We start from the raw sequence: 15,737 nt of genomic DNA, 5'->3' as shown, positions 1-15,737 counted from the left end.
AAATATTTGAAAGACTGGTGAGTGGTGGGATATACGATCAGTAAGTGTGCCTGAGGCTATTATACTCTCTACATCGTTAGTTATAATATTGTCAATACACGATACTTTACAACCTGGCTTCTCATGAGTTGGCAGAGATATTAGGGGAAAAAATCCTCTACTGAACAGGACTTCCTCATAACGTTTTACAATCGCATTATCCTTATTATGTAGATCAATGTATACCTTTTTTTATAACATTTAATTTATCAAGAGTTTGAATTCCCAATTAGTCAGACATTTAATCTATTGTATTGGGTTCATTAATTTTTCGACGGTGTCTATCCTAAGCTAGACAATTACCATTGCTGAAATTATCGGTATATTGTTCGATACAATCAAAGACTTATGAGGAAGACAAAAAGCACAGCACCTTGGACTGGATGACGTATCCTTCAATCTCATTCCTCAGAAGACGAGCTTTGAGGTCTCTTAAGTTTGTTTATGTAAATTTTATAGATAATTTATTGTAGCTTTTATAATAAAGTAAAGTAAAGTAAAGTAAAGTAAAGTAAAAATTATGACATCACATCATCACACATGTCTACAAAATATCATCGCACTGTGTGAAAAAATATATAATAAATATTTCCCCACCAACATTAATTAATTATCAAATACAATATTTTAAAACAATTTCATCAAAAACATTATCCTATTTTAAAAACTTCCCAGTGGAATAAAGATTTATAAAACGCTTCTTTGCCACATGAGGATGGAACCAAAGATAATTGTTATGTTTCTCTTTATTACTGACATAACTGGCTCCCTCAATTCTTACTAAAACTTCATTAGAAACATTCCAAAAAAAGCAATCATTTGTAATACTTTTAGAAATCATATCTATCTTATATCCTTCTAATTTAATTTTAAAACCCAAAACTGTCACAGAGTTCTTGACGTCCGGAGGGAGTTTGTTCCAATATGGAATAACTCGCTCCGGGAGAAAAAACTTCTGGATATTCTTGACCTTTGTCACACTTTTACTACATCTATTGGATGAAACCAGATTAAGACCTGATCTGCTTGGTCTGAACAAGTCTGAACCATAATCAGTCATACCATTAATACCCTTAAAAGCTTCAATAAGGTCCCCACGTATTCGCCGCTCTGCCAGCGTTGTCAAATTGAGGATTTCCAGTCTACGGCTGTAAGGAAGAGTACCCACCTCATCAATCAGACGGGTAAACCGCCTCTGGACGCTCTCCAGCTCCAAAACAGTCCCCCAACTTCCATGAGCCGCAGGTGGATTCCACAATTGGACACAATACTCAAGATGAGGTCTTATTAAAGCTTTATATATAGCAATCATAACAACCTTTTCTCTAATAACTAAATTCCTTACAATCCAACAAATCATACGATTTGCCTTAGCGATACATGCTTTGATCTGTTCGTTCCAAAGCAGGGAGCTATGGGTAATAACCCCCAAATCTTTTTCCTGATCAGATACTTCAAGTTCTATACCATTTACCTTATAATTTAAATTAGGATTGTTGTTAAAATTAATGTGCACTACTTTGCACTTGGCAGGATTAAATTGTAAAAGCCAAATACTTTCCCAAACTTCTAATTCTTCGATATCTTCAGCAACACTACCGTGGTTAGCTGCATTACCAATTAATTTAAGATCATCAGCAAATAACTTTATCTTATTTTTTACAAGGTCAGGCAAATCATTAATATACAGAATGAATAGGAGAGGGCCTAGAACCGACCCCTGAGGAACACCAGATAAATGTGTAAAATTTTACGGACGAAATGATCCCAGGGGGGACTCCCAACCCACCGCCTCGGCGGGTCGTTGATACACCCTTCACAAGCAAGAGCCACTTTGGTCTACTTGCTGTGAGGTGTATCAGCTACATGGGTTGGGGGTCCCCCCCCTTTTTTTTTTTTCTTTTTTTTTTCCTTATGAGTGATAAGAAAACCAACTCAGAACATGCATAATTTTAATCAGGGGATTAAGACCTTACAATCCGCTGCAACATGCGATTTAAACCTGAACCTGACAAACACTTCATTGTTCATATATCACATCTGAACCAGGAATGTTTATTGGCTAAAAGCCTTAGCTGAAGTTAAGTTGCCATATTATGCACTTACATTTTGTAATTTCATCCAATGAGTGATTTTTCCGATTTTTAATTTATTGCTAGAATGTTTCTCCCATGTTTCTTCATGCTTTTAATTTATTTATTATTGTTATTTAGTATTATGAGCTGATGTGTACATATACATACGGTATCTAAAAATTAAGCGTTATAGCGAGCATATTTAAACAATTTTCAAGCAATAATGTATTGCAAGCAGCTTCAACTTAAATATCGCATAAAAATCATTTAATTCAAAACTAAAATTTTATTGGAATATAGGGAAAACTAAAATAAAATTAATGTCAGACCCGTCGCCACTCTCAGCAGTCAACCAGGGCTCATAAAAGCTTAACAGCGCCTGGGTCCGTTCACCAACTGTGCTAATGTGAGTGGCGGTGTGGTAAGACCCATTTTTAACAGCGTGAATATTTATTAAATACAAGCGCGCTAGCTGCTAGCATACTTGTTCCATTTAATTTTAAATCAAATTTATTCGGATATATATTTATTGATTATGTATTGAATTGGTGATAAATAATAAAATTGTCTTTTCTCAAAAAAATTGTCTTTTCTCAAATTGCAGTGGCAAAGAAGCGTTTTATAAATCGTTATTCCACTGGGATGTTTTTAAAATAGGACATTGTTTTTGATAAATAAAATAAAATATTGTATTTGATAAATAATTAATGTTCATGTTGGTGCTTTACTTTACTTTACTTTGTAATCATTTGGAAACCACCCCCCCCCCCCCCCCCCCCCCCCCCCCCCCCCCTTGGCTGCGTAATATGTAATGACCCCTAGGCCCCAGGATAGGATACTTCATTGCTTCATGCTGAGAGGTCATATTTGATCGAAATCCGATTTAATTTGTCAAGGATCTCTTGGTATGGCCTCACCTGAGGTCTAGTTTAGTTTAGTCTAGACCTCAGGGGAGGTCTGATACCTGAATTGAGAGAAGACAATTATTTTGAGAATAGACAATTTTATTATTTATCACCAATTCATTATCACCAATTCTGCTTGATTGGACTGTCAAAGATTTTGACTGCGCAAATCTTATTTCCCAAACATTATAACTGGCTGGTCACACACATCTCAATTAAAATTACCCTAGGCTACTGTTTTCCAAGTCTTGTCCTGTGAGTAAAGTATGTGTGAGAAAGTTTTAATAAAATTATTGTATATTTACTTTTGAATTTAAAAAAATCTAATTTGAGAATGAAGTTTAAAGAAATTTTAATTAGCACTGTATAGTTTAAGATATTTATAGCTTATTATAACCATTGATACAAAGGCCATAATCTTTCGCCAGCTCTCCAATATCCACCTTGAAAGCTTGAAGCTGCATTTTATATCCTTGAACTACACAATATAAACTAAAGAATGTTTTAGTGTAGACTTTTTGTCACAACAAGACTGCAACCTATAATAACAACTATAAACAGAACCCCTAATGTCTGCTTACAATTTTTCTTCTAGTCCTAATCTGAGCCTTGTCTCTATAAACTTAACTGAACTAGCGTTTCGGTGTGTGCAAAAGCTTCCAGGCACGTGCATTCCTTGCCCCGTTAGTTACCTGTCCTTCCAAAACCAAACCAGCAGTCAAGGACAAAAAGTCATACACCAAATGGGCATTATATTTTATGAATTGTTTTACATCTTTTTATTCTGTAAAAATGTGCTAAAATTAATTTTCTTGTTTCATTGAAATTTCTTGTTTCATTGATTACACAATCAATCCATAAATATATAATATCTGAATAAAGAATACCAAAATAAATTTTAGCGCTAGATGATAACATCCAATCCATACAATTATAAATATACTTGTTTTGACTGCAAAGTAAATGATATGAGTATTAATAAATATTAATAAATATTATTCCGAACCCTTAATTGTAAAACCCGAAATGTAAATCCTTAAACAAAACACCTTACAAATTTTAATCCTTCTAAATCTAAAATTAAAACATTTTCAGTTTAATAAATAATTCGTATCATTGATTCTGCTGATGACTGGTTTTAGTTGTGCAGCATGTAACTTACATTGATTAATTGATCCTGACATGCAGCATACTTCTGGTTAAAACATAGCTGATCCTTATTCCTTCAATTTTGTATCTGTATCAATTTTTGAATATAATCAATAATATTGTTCTTAATTTATAGAATGTTTGCTTTGCTTTGTAATATGTCTTAAAATGTCTCATCTGAATTTGACGCTTTTTCCCTTATATTTAGCTGTTTTAGCTTTGATAATAGTTTCTTAAATACCCTTAATTTTGCAGGATGTCTTGATAAGCCAGAGCCTAGCAATCATGGGAACTCGAACATTCAGCAGATCTCTATCCCTCAATTTGAAGCCTTTGAGTGACAATGATCTCATTAAAGATAAACCTAATCCAACAATCGTGAGAATTACACCATACTTGTCCCTTGGAAGCGAAACTGATGCTGCTGGCGATGTAAAATCTCTGGGAATAACTCACCTGCTGAACACCAGTATAAGCAGCCCCAACATACAAACCTCTGGGTGTATGAAGTATAAGAAAATACCCCTGAAAGATCAGACAACTCAAAATGTAAAAGATGTCCTTGAAGAAGCCTTCTGTTTTATAGATGATGCCCGTAATAACTATGGTCATGTTCTGGTGTACTGTTTTGCAGGGATCTCACGAAGTGTCACAATAACTGTTGCTTACATGATGGTGCGTAACAAAATGACTTTTGAAGAAGCATACTCTTTTGTCAAATCCATCAAGAGTGACATATCCCCAAATATTGGCTTTATTGGACAGCTCCACCAGCTAGAGCAATCAATCACCCACACTAAGTCCTCCAGTGCTGATCGGTCAGATTTTTTTTGAAAAGACAGTTCCATTAACCATCAGTAACCATGTTTATCATTTTGTGACTCCGGCCATGCTTAAATTGTGAGTGGTTAAACTGTATAAAAAGCATAAAGATATATGTTGTTAACCTATATCTAGTAACTATAGCAACTAACATGGTAACTATCGCAACTAACATGGCAGCAACTTACACGGCAGCCATGGTAACTTGTAATGTTGCTAACCTATATCAGAATGCTCATCAGTTTTCCTTTACAATATGTTGGATTGGCTTTTTTGCTATTTATAAATTGGAAGTAGCAATCTATGAAGCTGGACTCAACTTCAATAATGGTTAAGATCTAATAAGAAACAATCTGTTAACATTTCCAAACCCAGATATTGCGTAATGGAATTCTGACTTTCAAGTCATTATTCAGTAAGGTTATTTTTAAAAAATCATAGAACTCAAATTTAGGATAGTTTGGATAGTTTGGAAATGGGTTAAGGGATAATAGACAATAACAAGATTTGAAGATATGTTTTAACATGCTGGTCTTGAACAAAAGAACAGTTTTAAATATGAATCATTAAATATGGATATCATATTTTCAGCGTTCCACGATAAACTTTCTGAGGTAAATTAATAATTTTGCTCCACTTTGTAATTACCATAGGTTCATAATTATGAATATTTATTATTACATATTTCTAGATATAGCTTATCTTACATATAATTATAATTTACATTTAATAGATCAGCTGCTCTCTTACTTATGATACAATTATTATTACTAAGGCTGATGTCATTTTAGTTGTATTCTATCGCACGATGCATAGTTTGATTGTAAAATGATTTTGTAAAATATAATAGGTGAATAAGATTTCAGATATTAAAAGTATTCTGATTATGTTTAAAATCGTTTTCTAGTACCAGACATCTTTAATAAGACACCTGCAAAAATGTAAATCCTACTCTCAGCTCAGGTAGTAACAAATGTTTAAAATTTAATATCCTGAAATGTTTTTTGTTTGTTGAGTAGAGCTTGTAACAATAAAGAGTTTCTGCTTGATATTATGTTAAGCATTAAAATAAAATTGGTCATTAACTGTATTATATGAAAATTATCGTCCAAATAATAATGTAATAAATTACTTGTGTAACTACTCTAGTAGCAGGGTGTAGTTACACACTGCTACTAGAGTAAACAGCAATTATCAAGACGATTTGTTGTATAAAAGAAATTGTTCAGAAAATTTGTTTGTTTTCCTGTGTTTTCTCATTCTCTAAAAATAAGAGTTTGCTGTGCTAAAATAACTCTTCATAATCATAAAATAAAATCTGATATTTTCCTAAGAAATTAGTTTGTTAGTTCCTCAGTAGAGGTTTATTATACTGCCAATATAATTATAATTATTATTATAATATGAAATTAACTCTCCACTTTTAAAGCTTTTAGTAATGCGTTGCGTGCTGGGCCCACATTCCATGAAGAGGATCTGTACAAGAGGCTTTAAGTCTTCAAGTGGCCTCAGGGTGAGCAGTGAGTCCACATCATGTGTTCAACATGTGTTCAACATGTGTTCAACATGTGTTCAACATGTGTTCAACACGTGTTCAACACGTGTTCAACACGTGTTCAACATGTGTTCAACATGTGTTCAACATGTGTTCAACACGTGTTCAACATCACGTGTTCAACACGTGTTCAACATCACGTGTTCAACACGTGTTCAACACGTGTTCAACATGTGTTCAACATGTGTTCAACACGTGTTCAACACGTGTTCAACATCACGTGTTCAACACGTGTTCAACATCACGTGTTCAACACGTGTTCAACATGTGTTCAACATGTGTTCAACATGTGTTCAACATGTGTTCAACATGTGTTCAACATGTGTTCAACATGTGTTCAACATGTGTTCAACATGTGTTCAACATTTGTTCAACATGTGTTCAACATGTGTTCAACACGTGTTCAACATGTGTTCAACATGTTTTCAACATTTTACATTTCTTTTATAATATATATATTATACGAAAGAAATAGATTGTGATAATTTAATAGTAAAATGTTCAATAGAGTAGGTACCTATATAGTATATATACTATATAGGTACCTACTCTATTGAACATTTTACTATTAAATTATCACAATATATTTCTTTCGTATAATTATTTTATAATTAAAGTTTCATTCACTCTGAAATTGAACAATTCACTAAGACCGAACAATGAGAAAGTTAGTAAGAAGAAATAAACATGCGCTATGTGTGTAACTAGAGTTACACACATAGCTTGTAACATGTGATATCTCAGGAGGTGGTTATTGTAAGCGCAGCCAGAACACCCTTTGGGAGCTTTATGGGCCCGCTTAAAGACCTTCCTGCTACCAAACTGGGTGCGTTATTTTATAATTAATATTATTAGTGTTATTATTAAACTGGGTGCGTTATTTTATAATTAATATTAATAGTGTTATTATTGTTATTAATGTAGGTTTAACTATCAATAATCTGAATCATTTTAAAACTTTAGTTCGATACTTAGATGTTACTGGATATATATAAACAATAGCAAAGCTACATTAAAACACAGCTACAGGTATAATATTAACTCCTCTCATCTCCCCAGGAAGTATAACAATAAGTTCAGCAGTAGAGCGTGCTGGGATAACTCCGGAGCAGATAGAGGAGGTGTACATGGGTAATGTCCTCTCAGCGGGGATGGGACAAGCTCCCGCAAGACAAGCTGCGCTTGGTAACTACTTCTCTTATTTTGTTATTCATACATTTAAAATTGTTAAAATTCTATAGTTTTTTCTGTATTTAAAAAATCCTGAAATGTTTTATTCCTGATGATATGTTGAAATTTCGTCATGTCAACATAATATCACACTTACTCAGTACGGTTATTCAGCATTATCTTACTAACATTTCTGTCGTGTACTAAGTGTCCCAATTTGAGCCTCAATTTTGAACAATATACAGAACACTACTTTAGGCTTACTTACAGAATAACTTACAAACTTACAGACTTACTTACAGACGTACTTATAAACTTACAGACTTAATTACATACTTACTTACATACTTACTTACTTACCGACAGACTTACTAACAGGCTTACTTACAGGCTTACTTACAGACTTACAGACTTACTTACAGACTTACTTACAGACTTACAGACTTACTTACAGACTTACTTACAGACTTACAGACTTACTTACAAACTTACTTACAAACTTACAGACTTACTCACATACTTACTTACATACTTACTTACTTACCGACAGACTTACTAACAGGCTTACTTACAGACTTACAGACTTACTTACAGACTTACTTACAGACTTACAGACTTACTTACAGACTTACTTACAGACTTACAGACTTACTTACAGACTTACTTACAGACTTACAGACTTACTTACAAACTTACTTACAAACTTACAGACTTACTCACATACTTACTTACATACTTACTTACTTACCGACAGACTTACTAACAGGCTTACTTACAGACTTACAGACTTACTTACAGACTTACTTACAAACTTACTTACAAACTTACAGACTTACTCACATACTTACTTACATACTCACTTACTGACATGCTAACGAACTTACTAACAGACTTACTAACAGACTAACTTACAGACTACTTACAGACTTACTTACATACTTACTTACCGACATGCTAACGAACTTACTAACAGACTTACTAACAGACTAACTTACAGACTACTTACAGACTTACTTACAGGCTTACTTACAGACTTACTTAAAAACTTACTTACGTACTTATTTACTTACTTACCTACAGACTTACTAACAGACTAACTTAAATACTTACTAACAGACTTCTTATCTCTCAGGAGCAGGATGTCTGGACACGACCCCTTGTACTACTATTAACAAAGTGTGTGCCTCTGGGATGAAGAGTATCATGTTGGCAGCTCAATCTATCGCTTGTGGAGCTAGGGTATGTTGAACACAAGGAAATATTTTTAAAAGGCAAAGTTTCATTTTTAAAGTAGATTAAAAGTTGGATTAGCTGATGTTATGTTATTCAGTTGTTCGTGTGAATAATGAAATTGCTTTCAGTTAAAAACATTTGAGGTGGAAGATGAGTCTATGCTAAATTCCCATTCGTCTTAGTACAGCTGGAATACACGAAATATAATATGTAATTATTATTTCAGGATATCATGGTAGCTGGAGGTATGGAGAGTATGTCTAATGTTCCAATGTTTGAAAACAGAACTGCACCTGTTTACGGAAACAGAGTTGTAAAGGTGAATATTACGTGTCAATGTGTCATATAAACACTGGCAATGTTCTACTACTACTAGGTCGGAACTAAGTCCGATAACCCCTCAATATATCCCTGTCCTACAGTTCAACTTTAGTCTTTTAGTCTTAGAGTTTGTCCCAACTTCCCTCTGTATCATAGACAAATAGCTTTGTCTCGGTCGGCCTTGCTGTGCTCTACCATGCAAAGGTTCCCATAAGACTAAACAGTCTAGAAGTGTCATGTAAACACTGGAAATGTCACGTTACACCCATATAAGGGCATGTAAACACTGGAAATGTCACGTTACACCCATATAAGGGCATATCACGTGATCACATTAGCAATGTCTGCATGTCTGCACAAACCGACCAATAAACAGAACTATTAGCTCATCTCTACATATTTGAAGAGCATAACATGATAGTTACACATTGTTTACATGTACAGTAAACAACTAAACAACTAAACATGTATGAGTGATGGTAGTCTCGTGAATTTGTTGGTAGTAGACAAACATACGTGATTCAGCTTGTTAATGTACATTGTACGTGGTATTTGCTTGTTGGTTGGCACGCGATGTGCTTACAAGCAAAATCTCACGTGTCAAACTTAGGCTCAAAAACGGAAACCTATTATCATAATAGGCTATTATGATATACATATATTATATATTATGATATATATATGGTATATTATATAATGGTCATAACCCTGAGTACATTAACTAGTCTAAAGATCTAATCTAAAGATCGTACTACAATGTTAATTTGTGATATAAAATATAAAGTAGACAGCATTCTCCACCGCAATAAGTTAAGTATACTGATGTTCTCACCGTATAACATTACGTAGTGTTTGATTACCTATTCTCCAGGTATTTCAAAATGTGAGATGTAGTAAGGAACTTTCTACTTTTGAGTTATGACTCATACCCATTGATTTACCTTAGTTTAGTAGGAGAAATTTGTATGTATACAAGAGTGTAAACAATTTATATACATTATACAAGAGTAGTAGGAGACAAGAGTGTAAGCTGTAGAATATTTATAAACTTCAGATTATGCCCTTGAAGTAAGTAAAGATAGCAAGACTAAGTAAAGATAACGAATTATCCTAACTAAAGTCCCTTTACCCAGGACGGTATTCTGCACGACGGACTGACGGACGCGTACACACCCGGGCTACACATGGGACATTGCGGAGAGGACACAGCAAGTACCATGTCCATATCACGTGACACACAGGATGAGTATACTGTGAGGAGTTACAACACTGCTGCAGCTGCTTATCAGGTAAACACAAGGAAATATCTTATCAGGAAAACACTGCTGCAGCTGCTTATCAGGTAAACACAAGAAAATATTTTATCAGGTAAACACAAGGAAATATCTTATCAGGTAAACACAAGGAAATATCTTATCAGGTAAGTTTAAAACAAGGGAATAATATTATTCTATCACCGTCAAGGTTTTGATGGATGGATATTTTGCTGGATATTTCCATTGCAGTTATGAAGTATGAATAATTAATTAATTAGTTAATTACAACTCTTTGACTATTTTAATATAATCCTCAGAGTGGAGTACTAAGAGCAGAAATAGTGTCAGTCCCCACCCCAAACAGGAAGAACCCTGACCTTACGGTCACTGATGACACTGAGTATGCTAATGTGAGTAAGTGAGCTGGAGAGTCACATGTTGCCTTCACATGTTGCCTTCACATGTTGCCTTCACATGTTGCCTTCACATGTGACCTTCAATAGGGCCGCTTATTGTCACATTGAGAGAAGACTTGCCGCTAAGGAAGACTTGCCACACTTAATACTATATTATTTAATTTATACTGAACATATCTCCAACAGTTAAACCCCCCAGGTAAAGTTTGATAAGATCCCGACACTGAGGACAGTGTTTGACAAAGCAGGCACTATTACAGCAGCAAACAGCAGTAAACTATCAGATGGGGCTGCTGCGTGTGTGCTCATGTCACGTGATATGGCGGACAAACTGGGGCTGGAACCTCTAGCTAAGATACTCAGTCAGTACAAGTCCGGGTTTCTCTTCTTTTTAATCTAAAAAATCTATCTAAAAAATGATTTAAAAAGGTTGTATTCCTGCTTAAGATCGGATGACAAATCTTGTTGTTTTTAAAAATGAATCATACAATTCTATTTTGAGACTGTCTTAAAGTCAGATACATATGTAATTGGTTAATTGCTAATCTATAACAATTAACCTCTATAACCCCCTAACAATATATCTATAATAATTAACCCCCAGCAATGGCAGACAGTGCAGGACCCCCCATAAAGTTCCCTATCGCCCCTGTACGAGCTATGGAGCTGTGTTTAGAGAACCTGGGTATCAGTGTAGAGGATCTCCAGAGAGTAGAGGTTAATGAGGCTTTTGCTGTGGTTGCTGTAGCTTGCCAGCAGGTGTGTTAGTGAGCTAATTGTGGTACCTGATTGGTTGTTGTATAAACACGTTTAATGTTTTTAGTATTTAAGTTATTACCATTTGTTTTGGATGTTTATTGTATCGTTAACTACTTCAGATTTTTGTAAAGTTGGATAATGATTGGTTGTTGGTGATGATTGGATAGCCATTTCATGGTTCAGTTGTACGGTATAATCTACCGTCTAAGTTAGCTTTTATAGTCTACACAGTGACACATTTGTTAGTTGTACTAAGTACTTGGATTATAATACAGAAACGTGACTTTGTAGAAATGAGCCGACTTTATTATTTTATTCTGTAGAATTTTACCTCACCTTTAAGAACCGCTCTGACATGATTAGTACCTGAAACTTGTGTCAGTTGCTAACCATATGGGCGGTATACACTATACAAGCACATTATACTGTACATTATACATTATACATTACACTATACAAGCACATTATTTCATTTCATATCAGATGTTGAACATTCCTTCGGAGATCTACAACCCTAACGGAGGAGCTATTTCTCTTGGTCATCCTATTGGAGCTTCAGGTAAATAACTAAATAACCCTTCCTTTGATATTTATTTATTTATTAATTGGCCTTTACAAACAGGGAACTGATCTTTAAAAGTGAGATGTTTGCTGTCATGTTAGCTGGTTTTAGTGTGCTACTCACTAATATAAGGAGCACTGGAGAGTTAGTTGAATTTGAAATGTGCCGCACACGAACGTGTGTGAAGAAAGGGCATTTGCAAATAAAATTGACATAATCAAATTACATAAAATCGTCAATTGTTGAATTGTTGTTGGGCGACCGACGCTTTTGGTGAATTAAAACCTTTTTCCTCTAACCACATTTAGTCGAGCCTTTTGGCAAGTTATCAAGTCCTACATTTTATTCTTTATAATATATTATGTAATTGAGCAATATGTAAACGCTCAGGTACGACTTGTTATTCTTCAATGTAAAGTTCTACAATTTTACACACGTCGAACTTAAGTTTTATCTACTATATAATAAAAATCGCGTTCTACGACAGTAATAATTTAATGAAATTATAATCTTTTCGGAAAATGCAGCAGCAAACACTCAATAATTCTCGAACATCGAGAAAAAGATAACAATATCCCCACAAAAAACTTCCAATATTGGTTTAGTGTCCCCACCCCACATACAACCTCTTCTGATCACCTATAAAGCGGCCATTAAGCAGCCATTAAGCGGCCATTAAGCGCATATAAAGCGGCTATAAAGTGGCTATAAAGCAGCCATCAAGCGGCTATAAAGCGGCCATTAAGCAGCCATTAAGCGGCTATAAAGCAGCCATCAAGCGGCTATAAAGCGGCCATTAAGCAGCCATTAAGCGGCCATTAAGCGCCTATAAAGCGGCTATAAAGCAGCTATAAAGCGGCTATAAAGCAGCTATAAAGCAGCTATAAAGCGGCCATTAAGTGGCTAAAAAGCGGCCGGGGGGGGGCCAATGGCATAAATGGAGAAAATGGAGAATTACTCATAGGTTTTTCCATTTTCTCCATAGAAATAGTCTCCATTTTATGCCATTTTATGCCATTTTATGCCATTGAAAACCTGAAAAATTTAGAATTTCGAGAAAAATTATTTTTAAAAATAATATTTTCGGCTAATAATGAAGAGGGTAGCATGAAACGTGGAGAAAAGTGGTTTTTAGAAAAACTTTGAAAAATTTTGACTTAGAAAATTTTCGGCCCGAGTCATTCTCGATACGTACCTCTCGTATCGAGAGCTCCCGATTCCGAGCTCGTGTTGCAAAGGGGAGGCCTGCCTTCCGAGATCGCATTACCTCGAGTCCAAAATTGTGTATCGAGGGGAAGGTGTGGACTTCGAAAAACCGAAAAAATATTTTCGGCAAATAATGAACAGGGTAGCATGAAACGTGGAGAAAAGCGGTTTTCAGAAAAAAATTTGAAAAATTTTGACCGAAAAAATATTTTCGGCTTATAATGAACAAGGTAGCATGAAACGTGGAGAAAAGTGTTTTTCAGAAAAACTTTGAAAAATTTTGACTTTGAAATTTACCCCTCGGTACACAATTTTGGACTCGAGGCTTCCCCCAGGTAATGCGATCTCGGAAGGCAGGCCTTCCCTTTGCAACACGAGCTCGGAATCGGGAGCTCTCGATACGAGAGGTACGTATCGAGAATGACTCGGGCCGAAAATTTTCCAAGTCAAAATTTTTCAAAGTTTTTCTAAAAACCACTTTTCTCCACTACACGTTTCATGCTACCCTCTTCGTTATTAGCCGAAAATATTTTTTTGGTTTTTCGGTTTATCGAAGTCTGCACCTACCCCTCGATACACAAATTTGGACTCGAGGCTTCCCCTGGTAATGCGATCTCGGAAGGCAGGCCTCCCCTTTGCAGTGCGAGCTTGTTTCGACTTTCGAGGATGTAGGTCTCACTTCTCAGTGCCTATTACTCTCCCCTATTACTCACTCCTGCTGTAGCCTGTAGAAATAACTTTACACTAGGCTTGAGTAATTATGAGTTTGCCTGAAGTGTGCCTCTACTAACCTAGTATAAGCATCTAGTAGCCTACTATGAGCTTTCATAAGCTTGATACGCCCCTAGTAAGCGTAAATAAACATGTTAGGTCGTCCAATTTAGGTGTTTAATGGTGTTAAAGATGAAATTTCGAAGACAAAATTCATGGCATAAAATGGAGAAAATGGAGAATTACTCATGGGTTTTTCCATTTTCTCCATAGAAAAAGTCTCCATTTTATGCCATTTTATGCCATTTTATGCCATTTTATGCCATTGGCCCCCCCCCAAGCGGCCATTAAGCAGCTATAAAGCGGCTATAAAGCAGCTATAAAGCGGCCATTAAGCAGCTATAAAGCGGCTATAAAGCAGCTATAAAGCGGCTATAAAGCAGCTATAAAGTGGCGGCTATAAAGCGGCGGCTATAAAGCGGCGGCTATAAAGCGGCGGCTATAAAGCGGCGGCTATAAAGCGGCGGCTATAAAGCAGCTATAAAGTGGCGGCTATAAAGCGGCGGCTATAAAGCGGCGGCTATAAAGCGGCGGCTATAAAGCAGCTATAAAGTGGCAGCTATAAAGCGGCTATAAAGCAGCTATAAAGTGGCGGCTATAAAGCGGCGGCTATAAAGCGGCGGCTATAAAGCGGCGGCTATAAAGCGGCGGCTATAAAGCGGCGGCTATAAAGCTGCTTATAAATAGTTATTATTATTATCTTATTCCCCAGGAGCCCGACTGATAGGCACGATGGCACACACCATGAAGTCAGGAGACAAGGGACTAACTGGTATTTGTAATGGCGGAGGAGGCGCGTCTGCTGTTATCATTGAGAAATTTTAGAGGAGAGGAGAGGAGCTAGGACTGCTTCTAGTCTCTTCCATAGCTGAGACTAGTGGTGACTTTTTATTTGGTTTCTTTGCAGAACTTCCCTTTTTAAATAGATTAATTAATGTAGGCAGATTTTATTGCCTGTTGAAATAATTAATAACGTGCAAATTTAGATCTATAATAGATAGTATGATGAGGGTTTTGATTTGTTGAATTAAAGGTTTTGGGGTCTGCGTCCCTGTCCCTGTCCCTGTCCCTGTCCCGCCGTCCCGTGCTAAATTATGTTCATGCTCGTTAGTCTCTCAAGTTTCATACTTTTTCCACATATTTTCTACGGCTTTTATACGACTTATATAAAGAACCTTAAATATATATCGTGTTGATAGCAAACACTATATGACAGGTTAAGTTCACAGTAGTAACAAATAGTGCAGCTAAGAATACCAGGTTATATAGCACTATTAGTGCTGGTATTCTTACTACATTTTCTTAATAAGCTGGTGTAGGATTTCAAGCTCTTTTATTTGCTGTGTAGTTTAGTAGTTTAGTTTAGTAGTTTCTAATTTGGGTTTAGGGTTGTTGATTTGAGGTTCGATGATTGTTTAGTCTTCGATTTTGTAATCTTTGTAGTTAGTTCACCTCTGTTGTTCTTGATTGTTCGGGGAGCGTTCGAATTCCCATAATT

At 35.6% G+C, this 15,737-nt stretch overlaps 1 protein-coding gene across 1 annotated transcript; it reads left to right on the top strand.

Annotated features, from left to right (window-relative positions):
- Window positions 1-6,417: 6,417 nt before the first annotated feature.
- LOC134814245 (acetyl-CoA acetyltransferase, mitochondrial-like) lies at window positions 6,418-15,124 on the top strand. The gene is made up of 11 exons (XM_063822325.1): window positions 6,418-6,503; window positions 7,290-7,371; window positions 7,605-7,730; window positions 8,848-8,954; window positions 9,175-9,267; window positions 10,403-10,558; window positions 10,843-10,935; window positions 11,141-11,303; window positions 11,546-11,700; window positions 12,184-12,259; window positions 14,952-15,124. Exons 1-11 carry the CDS (start codon window positions 6,429-6,431, stop codon window positions 15,062-15,064), a joined length of 1,239 nt encoding a protein of 412 aa, XP_063678395.1. The 5' UTR covers window positions 6,418-6,428; the 3' UTR covers window positions 15,065-15,124.
- Window positions 15,125-15,737: the final 613 nt, after the last annotated feature.

Source organism: Bolinopsis microptera, chromosome 4, assembly GCF_026151205.1.
Source record: "Bolinopsis microptera isolate Bmic1 chromosome 4, MBARI_Bmic_1.0, whole genome shotgun sequence".
Lineage (NCBI taxonomy): Eukaryota > Metazoa > Ctenophora > Tentaculata > Lobata > Bolinopsidae > Bolinopsis > Bolinopsis microptera.
Note: the sequence above shows the minus strand (reverse complement) of the source record. Positions and strands in the feature narration are given on the sequence as shown.